This window comes from Myzus persicae, unplaced genomic scaffold, assembly GCF_001856785.1.
Source record: "Myzus persicae strain clone G006 unplaced genomic scaffold, MPER_G0061.0, whole genome shotgun sequence".
In the NCBI taxonomy this organism is placed as follows: Eukaryota; Metazoa; Arthropoda; class Insecta; order Hemiptera; family Aphididae; genus Myzus; species Myzus persicae.
This window is the reverse complement of record NW_019103910.1, coordinates 173763-184092: the sequence shown is the minus strand read 5'-3', so window position 1 is coordinate 184092 and position 10330 is coordinate 173763. Positions and strand designations below refer to the sequence as shown.

The following is a 10330-nucleotide window of genomic DNA, read 5'->3' as shown; positions in this document are numbered from 1 at the left end:
CATTTAAATACCCGGTTAAGCTATGTACTGTAATTATTATTGTTTACTAGATAATTGAGTGCATACTATTTGATTATATTTTATTTAACGTTATTAAATACCTTTATGAGTTTCTTAGCAAATCTTTAACATGTTAAAGTTATAATATGACATTTTATTCAATTTTAAATAGGTAACTTAATTTAATAAACATTAAAATTAAACTTTTTAAAATAAAGTGTTTGCATATTATGCACAAACTACCGATGCATATTCCAATTATGTTATATTATTATATTATGCTGACTGACGCCTATTGATACAATATTAATACATATATATATATTAATGATTTTGATAATCTAATATTACAGGCTGTATGACTAGTCATTATAATCATAATATTAATAATAATTTATTATGATAACTATCATGATAGTGATTAGCATCAAATGATCAATATGGTTCACAGTGTCACGCACTAATTTGTATGGCTCGTCAAAATTGGACAACACATCGTGACGTTCAGAAAATATTTTATACTTAGCCCATAAAACGAGTATATAATGTACCTACCTGTCCTACCTATATAATGTAGATAGGTACCACCTAATATGCACATAACATGCAATATAGTAGCATCAGAATTTATATCTACTGTATTTATAAGACTGCTGTAATAATATACGTATTTTGAAAAAAGCATAATAATAATAATATATTGCCAAATTGTTGAGCAGAGATCCGCAGGCAAAAGTTCGGATCTGCGGGAAAAAAACTGAAAAATGTAAAAAAAACACACCTCTTGTATTTACATTTTATATCTTCGGTAGGTACTATAGCTAGGTTCTTGATAATTTGCAGTAATTCGTAGGCAGAGAACCCTAAAACAGGTTTTTCAGTTAAATCGGTCCATTCACAAGGTTAAGAATTAAATTATACTAAAAAATACGCTTGAGACGATGAACGGTTACAGTTTGACTTCACTAGGTATAATAATATTCTGACGTACTTACCGTGTGTTTAAGTTAAAGTGTCTTCGACTGCAAAGTGCAGACTGCATTTATTGGACCAGTGACAATAAATATAGGTATTATTGAAAACCACTGTCGTTCCCCTGAACATCCAGTAAACACGATTTTGTTTCTATTTGAATAAAATGAATAAGCCATATAGACATGCCGAATTAAAATAAGGTTAAAATGTGTGTCAATTAGTTACGACCAAGAGAAAAAAAAACCATTTCATTTGATCAAAATAATATTGTGCTCGATGAAGGTTTTGATCCGTACAAGTTATCATTTGTTTTTTTGGAGTTATTTTTTCCAAAATTTTATACGAATGTCACAAATCGCCATAAAAATAACGAATGTTTGGTTAACAAGAAACAAAAATGACGAGGGTCATTGTTAAAAACCACACGTTTATATGTAAAAATGTAAAAAACCGCATGCATCATTGTTTGGTTAATGAACACACAATAGTCAATTATTTGTAGAGTTTTATCAATGTTGTAGAAAATACAATTTAACATACGTAGTCTAGTAATGGTATATAAATTATAAGTAATAATACACCTAAATTACAATGGGTTTTATTTTACCTATTAAGCTTGCATACTTACGAAATGGTTATGGTTAAATAATTATTATTCGTAATTCATTCAAAACATAAGAATATAATAAAACTACACGCCATTTATTTTACACAGGCATAAATATAATATTATTGTAATAATATATATTTTTTTTAAAACGGAAGTAAAATGAGCAGATTTAGGATGCTGAAATTATCAAAAAACTGTTAGTTAATTAGTACAATAATATTATAACATTTGTTATTAATTTACTATTATTACTAGATAATATTATAATAGACTGACTAATGACTATAAATCAGAAGATTACATTATTTCTGAACATTTCAGTTTTTTAATTGTGCGTGTTCATTAGATACTAGTGTTATATCTATACTATGTCTGTCGATCAAATCTAGTCCATGCAAGATTAAATATTTTATACCTCGAAAATATTTAATAAACTTATCACGTGTGATTTTTTTTTATAGCTGACTGTTAAAAATATATATATAATTGATCTCATAATAATATTATGTACACAATCGATTGCTTTTATAATATAACTACCTACTATATAGGCAGGATGGATCTAAGATTGCAAAAAAGTGGGGGGGAGGGGTACAAATATATATATAACTATATAAGTAATTTAGTAATAGGCATATGGTTAAAATTAATATTTAAAACTGCCAATCCCCTCAAACGTTCCTTTCACATACATAGTCGTCGATCTCGTATAACTTTTAATCGCCTCAGTGATAAAAATGTTTGTTTAGCACTATCTGTGATGACTGCACGTATAGTGACTAATATTTGAAATATTTTTTTAATTATGTAAAAAATGAATCGCAATGTTACAGAGTTTCAAGCACTATGTTTAGCTTAATAGTTTGTACCTTTTAATTCAAATTTTAAGTCTATTTTTTAACCATACCAATATTTACTATAATTATTATATCATTGATGCTTTATGGCATAACTCCACTGAGTTCTTCATTAAAATATCTTATTTAAGGTCAGATAAGAGATAAGAAAATATAGTTATTCTATACGATTCTGACATTCTATAAGGTTGGTTATTTTAATATTAGACCGTCCTTTTTGACAATCACATGAACGAAGCATATTTTCTTCACTAGCTAGAGCTATAATATCAGAAGTATTTTTTAATGTTTTTCAAAATCAAGAATGTCTCTCACATTTTCGATCATATACATAACATTTTTACACGTGAAAAAGCTTTAGACAGCTCCAACTTTGGACTTGGTAATATTAAGCTTAACAAAAAAAAAGAAATTAGCCATATTTTTCAAATATATTTAAAAAATGTAATATTATAAATTTAAGTTCCCCGACGTGGCTATTCTGACCCCTTAACCCTCATTCCCACTGTGCTCGCCCTTGTATACAAGGTGCTATTTTGTCATCACCTAAGTGCACTTATAATAAAGTAACATGACCATAGATAGTTTCAAAATAAAAGTAAAGTATAATTTTATAGTTCAACATTAATTGGTATTTAGCTGCATGGAATTGATATTCCTAAGTATGTAGCCGATGAAGTAAAACAATATAACAGTAACACAATCGTGGTTTTATGAAACTGCAGCTCATCATTAGAATAACGGCACACATATAGGCATACAATAAATAAACGTAAGTACTGCGTATATTATATTATAAACATAATATGCAAATATACAATTTATTATATATTAAAAATATATATACTATAATTAAAGTACAAAAATATGTAATCGTATTTGTATCATAATATAATATAAGAAGCGATTAAACCTCTACATTTGCTGCAGAAGGATGAGAAGACATGGCAAATATGGGCCGTGTGTAAAAAAAAACAATAATCTAAACTAATACATTTCTAACATAATATAATCATTGGCGTAATTTAATGGACGCCACAGAGAGAAAGATGGAGTGATAGAGATGGTCTCCAGGTGGTCAAAAAACAGAAGTAAAACGTAACGCATAAGTACTGTTGAACATCAAACGTAAGATTATACATTTTTAATTTGTTTTAATTATTAATCATATAATAAGAGTGTAGATCGAAGTGGTGGGCTAAAATGGTGAGCAACTACGTGGTTATATTGCAGGCGAGTTCGGGGCAACAGCGTATGGAAGGAGGTATTTAAGAGGTGACTAAAAAGTTTTTTTAAGTGAGTATTATCTTATATTGTTGAATGCTGAAGCTCTTTGCAAACTTAAGCTGATATTTAATATTTAATTTATATTTGTCTTGCGTTTTCAAGTGGTAAAATTGGTCATAAAAAACGGTCACCTCTGCCAATTTATAAGTTTACTACGCCGCTCCGCTGCCTAGACATCGGGATCTTACATTATAATCGCCGTCGTTATTACCTATACTATAAAGTTTATTATTGCTTGTCATCTGTGTAGTCATAGGAAACAGCGACCTGTTGCTGCTGCTGCTGGTGCTGACCGTATTCCGGTTCCGCGGCCACTTGTTGCACGTACTTATACGACGGCACGGCTATGTATTTGTACTGAACTGCCGGCTGTTCATACTCTTGCTGCTGGAATTGCTGCTGTAACTGTTGTTGCTGTTCCTGTTCCTGCTTGAACGAGTTCTGTTCGTATTTGAGCGCGTATTTCAACGAGTTGGTTGGCTCTTCCGCGGCTTCCGGTTCAGTGGTCACCGCCGGCGGTTGTACGTACTTATAAGTGGGTGACGCGGCGAGGTACTTGTAGCCCGACGTGGACGGCTCTTCGAATTTACCTGACTGTTGTAGAGCAACGGCCGACGGCAGTGATATGTACTTGTACGCCATCTGCGGTTGCGTCAGATACTCATGCTGCGTAAAAACAAACATTCAAAAATTAATAGTGTAAGTACACAAGTACAACACAACGTTATCTATATTTTTATTACGTAAATCATGTTTGTGAGCTAACACACCATGATGATAAGAAAAAATAAAAAATATCCCGGAAATTATTTCCCAAAACCTAAATAACCCCGGAAAAATATTTCAAAACCAAAATATCACCTGTAAATATGAATTCAAAGCTTCAATTTCTATTACATAAGAGTTTTGATTATAAATACAATAAATACTTACATTGTTTTATCAATCAAATACAAGATACCGAATTATACAATAATAACAAATATACTCGTATAATAATATATATATATATATATATATATAACATAATACTACATAACACTTACACTAATAGTAATAGAAGTTCACTTTGGTGACTTATTTTTATTCTGAGAGGAATGAACCATAATGTTGTAGTGATATTGTGGGTCGATTTTCAACTTCAAAGGTTGTTTCTTCATTTTGGTAGAAAATTATATGTATTTGGTATAATTGATTATGACTATTTCAATATAATTGAAAAAAACTAAGGAAAATCGTGAATTTTTAGGATATAACAGATACTTGTGATGATATAAATTTTGTTTTTTTTTTTTTACTCCAAAATTAATATGTACTAGACTTGGTATAGTTTTCAAAAAAATATATTAAACATCTTTTTAATGTATTACTTATAAATACACGAAATGTTTTAGTTTTTTTCTCGATTTATGTGTAATCACATGTTTGTTTGTGAGTAAAAAACCTTGACCATTTACCTAATACAAGGCCCCAGTAAGTTTGATATGAGTCATGGTTTTAAATGAAAGAAGAAAACATAATATTTTTAATTACTCATAATTAAATTCGCTGGTTAATTATTATTATGAATATCAAATATATCTATAATTTAACTGTCGACAAGTTTCAAAAAATAATAACTTTTCATATAAATACTAATGTTCTTCGAGTATTACTGCGTATTAGATATCCCGGAGCTCTAAATCGAAAGTTATGATCCAGTCAACGATATTGTGTATTACTATATTATAATGTTTTATCACAGATCGAGAAATAATTTTATTGACATATTTTGTACGCAATCGTCCACATAACCGGTTAGTTTGACGAACCTATTATAATTTAAATTATAAAGTCTAGAGAGGTGTTGAATGGGAAGTCATTAGCTAAAGAAATAATTGCTCGCTGACAACAATGAAATCGAATCGAAATGTGTACTCTTTAACAATAAACACATTACATATTACACATATACGCTCGTCACTGTCACAATATTATGATAGCACGCTATATATGTATAGCTGTCCCACTGTGTTGGACACGGTCAAAAGGTTTTTTTTGAATTTAATTTTTACAAATTATTATTGTCGAGTTTCTACATTTATTTTAAGTTAAAAAATATCATTCAGTTTAATGTTGTTCAACACATGCAGAAGTGCACAACCCAATGACAATGTTTAATTTATAAATTGAAATATTTTTAGAGTAAAATATCATTCTGTACCTACTTCAAATGTCGAAATGGCATAGAAATAATTTTATTTTTAAGTCAAAATTTCCTTACAATATAAAAAAGAATAACGCGAACAAAGCGAATAAAGCGAATAAACTATGATTATCAAACAAATAATTTGCTACAATCTGACTTCAAAAGATCTTTTCCACTGTACCTAAAGCGTAAGTAATTATCATTGGTACATGACATACGTCATACATCACAAATCACAATATTTGAGTACGTCATATAAAGGCGTATATGAATTGAGTACTAAGTCAGGCTAATGTATCTTTTTGAACTAATTGCGTCCTACAGTTAATATATTTATAAGCAGATCCTAAAGTAATACCTATTGCCAAGTAAAATTTGTATTTTATAAATAATATACAGCTTAATGTATTTTTTAAATTAAACATACTAATTACTAATACTCACAATTTGAGGGACTGATAAGAGTGATACGCAATTCTTGTGTATAGGTTTATTATAATATATCTTACCCACAGATTCAACACTATTTAGTTGTATTATATAAGAGAACTTTAACGCCCACGGAAATACTGTCAAACCTATTTCTTTGTTACTGTTGTAGGTACCTACTCGTCGAATAGTTATACAAATCCAATACGTTATTAATATAATATTAGCACCTTGAACAAATATTTCTGCCTATCTACAGTTTGATCGTATTTATGTATTTGTAGTTATTCGAAATAATAATCATCAGATGCTTTGAAACTAGGCATAATCATACTATACATCGCTCAGGTTAATGTTAAAGATACTGAGAATTCATCACCAAGATTATCATAAAAAATAGATGAGCTCAAAAAAATTAGACGAATCAGCTGGATCGGATATTCATAGAATTTAAGTCCCGACTAGATGCATTGTATGTATAACCAAGAAAAGCGTGGATACCACATAGAACGGTAATAAGAGTATCTACCTATCATTAAATACATTTGATATATTTGATATATTATTATTTTAATTATTAATATATCATATTATACTGATGATATTACTCTGAACCTAAAAACTAAAAACATATAAGCATTTGAAATTGGACGATAAATCGTTTTTAATAACTGTGTATAATACAAACATAATAATAATAATATAAAATGTTATGCTCCCACGTCGGCGCCGGCGTGTAAATATAATATAATAATAATATTATTAACTACAATCGAGTTCGATTACCGAACCTCCGAGGCTATAATATGCATATATAAATATACACAGGGGAACCTCACTGGCCGCCCGCTTTGTCGAACTTGGAAAGTGAACGAGTCAGAAAAAAACAATCGTAACGCGGTGGCGATGGCGAGTTTAACGACTTCGCGTCTCGTCGGGCCGCCGAACTTACGCAACTCACAGGAGAAAGGCGTCCGTTCCGTGCACTAGAATATATACATGGGCGACGTATATTGTATTTATTAAATGTGTGTGTGTGTGTGTGTGTTTGTAGGTATGGATGAAATATATATACATGCATATAGGTATCAGCGTGCGGCGGATATACACGAGTCGTATATAGCTATAGACTTCCTACTTCGTAAACACACACGCCGATGGGGTTCTACGGCCGCTGTTTATAGAGAGGACTTAATAATTATCATTATAATATTATATATATATATATTTTATAAGCATTACAAAATCGCATCGAATTTATGATACTATATACCTACATATACATATTTTATAATATCAACATGTTATGTATTATGCCGAGAATTGTAATATTTATACATTACCGTCTATTGTCTAATGTAAAATATAAACTATTCGTACTCGTGCGTCTCGAAATATCGTAGTTACCCAAAGTCCTATAATACATAATAGGTATTATATATAATACAATTATTGTAATCGAATAACAATTTAATATTTAAGTCGACGAACAGGTTAGCTACTTAGGTTATATAATAATCTTATGCCTCCTCATTTCGTGGAAATATGTCGTGTATTTAAATATATTTTTGTTTTATCTTATGCTTTAGTTGATGATCCTGTCCCGCATTGTCCATGATAGTTGCCTGACATTCGTTAAATGTAAGCTACGCATATTTTTAACACAGCCATTTGGGTGGTTTTGACCAAGTATAAAATATAGGTCTAAAATTATATCCAAATATAATAACTATTTTATATTCCATAACCAGCAGTAACTCAATACAAAAAAAAAATTAATTTTTCATGAACCAACAAATCTTAGCAGTGCTAATTTTTAAAATGCAAAATTTTAAAATTCACCTCGAGGTGCACACACTCGAGTTTATAGAAATACTCATGAACCAAATTTCAAAACAATAAGTGCGATAGACTTGATAATGGATCGTTTACACGCACACCAGGTACAAACATTCCCTTTTATTGATAATATAGAGGATTGGTAGAGAAGTATATTGTCAATAATAGGTACTCACTTTGTACGGTGTTGCGTACTTCGTGGGCGCAGCTGGCGGGTGTTGCACTTTGACATGCGTCGTCGATATGGTGGCGTAGGACGTGGCTGGTGGTAGACCATGGTGATGTTCGTGGTGGTGTCCATCATAGTGGTCATCCTCTTGATAGACTGGAGAGGCGGCTGACGATTGCACGTATAGGACGTACACGGCCAAAAATACCTGTGGACCGCAAAACGTATTATAATACTATTATAGCCAGCACGTAACGACATTTATGGTATATACAGCGTAGCGTCGGGGCAACTTTTAGTGTGGTTGGTTGGATAACGACTAGTTGGTTGAGCTTTGGTGAACGGGTGGTATGTTTACGTGAAATGCAATGTTGGGTAGTGGTAGTGATATGAGTATAAATGATTGTTATGACGAAATTACTTTTTTGCTAACAAAACATTGATTTAATTTTATAGGTTGGTACCTACACACACCTACCTAGTCTATTTAAACCTAACTTTAAAGTACCATAATTGAGTCTGTTCAAAATCGATCTACTAAACACTGATAAAAAGCTACGAGTTGTGATAAATCCTGAAATATTACGTCCAAGCACCTATTATATTAATATGTTTGGCCTTAAATGTTGCAAAACGTTATTGTTAATGTATTTTAGTATTTATCCACCAGATATACTTCAGCCGATTAGTTAACCCAACTCAGCCCAATCCAATATACTTGTCGGGAAGCAGTCAATTTTCAAATTATGTTATTTCGCTGGCATCCGGCACCGAAATGCTATACATCCCAGTTGATGAGTATTTAACTGGTTTTTCAGTGGTGAGGGACTACTGGGATTTTTTAAGTTAGAAACACGTGCATATATGAATGGTGATATATATTATACACATAGTTAATACAGTTCGTAATAATCGTGAGTAATTGAGTGAATAAGTATAAAATATAATTTCGTGATGATACAGAAGAATTTAATGAGCTATTCAACAGTAAATATAACACAAGTCGAGTCTTGATAACTCAAAAACCTCGATAAGACGATTTTTTTCTTGCTCCTTGAAGTATTTTTAGGATGTGCTTAAGGCTCGAAAAATACATAGTTAAGTTCAATTTATTTTTATTCCCCTTGAGTTTCGAGCTATCGAGACTCGACTGTATACACAGGAATATACCAAATGATACTTCAGTCGTTGAATTAGTTGCGTTTGAACAGCAACGGGTTCGAATCAGTTTGCTCTGAATGTATAAATACCTAGGTATTTATAGCTGCTACCGGAGATCACACGAAACCCGCCACCTCTACTCCAATAATAATTACCTATACTACCAGTAAATCTATACCACTTGCGATCTATATCGTCCGGCCAAATCTCTCGTACTCACCAAGTGTCTTGTGCCGACCATGTTTATGGTCGTGGAGTTGTATGTCTGTCTATGTGTAAATTTATGTCACCACCGGTGATCAGCGATCGCCTTGAGGGTATTCTCGGTGCAGCTGCAGTCGTGTGTGTACCGCGATATCGGTGGAGTTGACGACGACAGAAACTACGCGATCCGTGCGGGTTTTGTGTGCGTGCGCGAAGAGATCGGGTATAAGTGCGCCGGTGAGAGGTGAAGTTTTGACGCCGGAACAGCGTCGGCCCGCGGTTTTTATACGCGGGGACCGAACGGCGGTCGGTCGACGCTTCCCCCGGTTCGCAGCCGACACCACGACCGCGGTTACGTCACGGCGGTGAGATAACTTCAGGATGCACGACCGCCAACGGTATAGCTGGTACACGACGCCGCCGCCGCCCGCCGGACCCGGCAGTGATACCGTGTTATGTTTCCTTCCACTCGAAGGGGGCATAATCGTGAACTTGAGAGCAGCGGACGTCGCCGTCATTTGCTGATCGTTTCACCCGACCGGCTGGTGACCTAGAACAACTGCTCTGTTACGCAATACCCATATATACCGTCAGTCGTCGAGTCTTGGAGA

The 10330-nt window shown here is 32.7% G+C and overlaps 1 protein-coding gene across 1 annotated transcript; it reads right to left on the bottom strand.

The window, feature by feature from the left end:
* Positions 1-3094: 3094 nt before the first annotated feature.
* LOC111036187 (vacuolar protein-sorting-associated protein 36-like) lies at positions 3095-9993 on the bottom strand. Its single transcript, XM_022318120.1, has 3 exons — positions 9736-9993; positions 8362-8562; positions 3095-4395 (listed from the first exon to the last, which is right to left on the bottom strand). The coding sequence occupies exons 1-3, from the start codon at positions 9754-9756 to the stop codon at positions 3958-3960; spliced, it is 660 nt and encodes a 219-aa protein (XP_022173812.1). The 5' UTR covers positions 9757-9993; the 3' UTR covers positions 3095-3957.
* Positions 9994-10330: the final 337 nt, after the last annotated feature.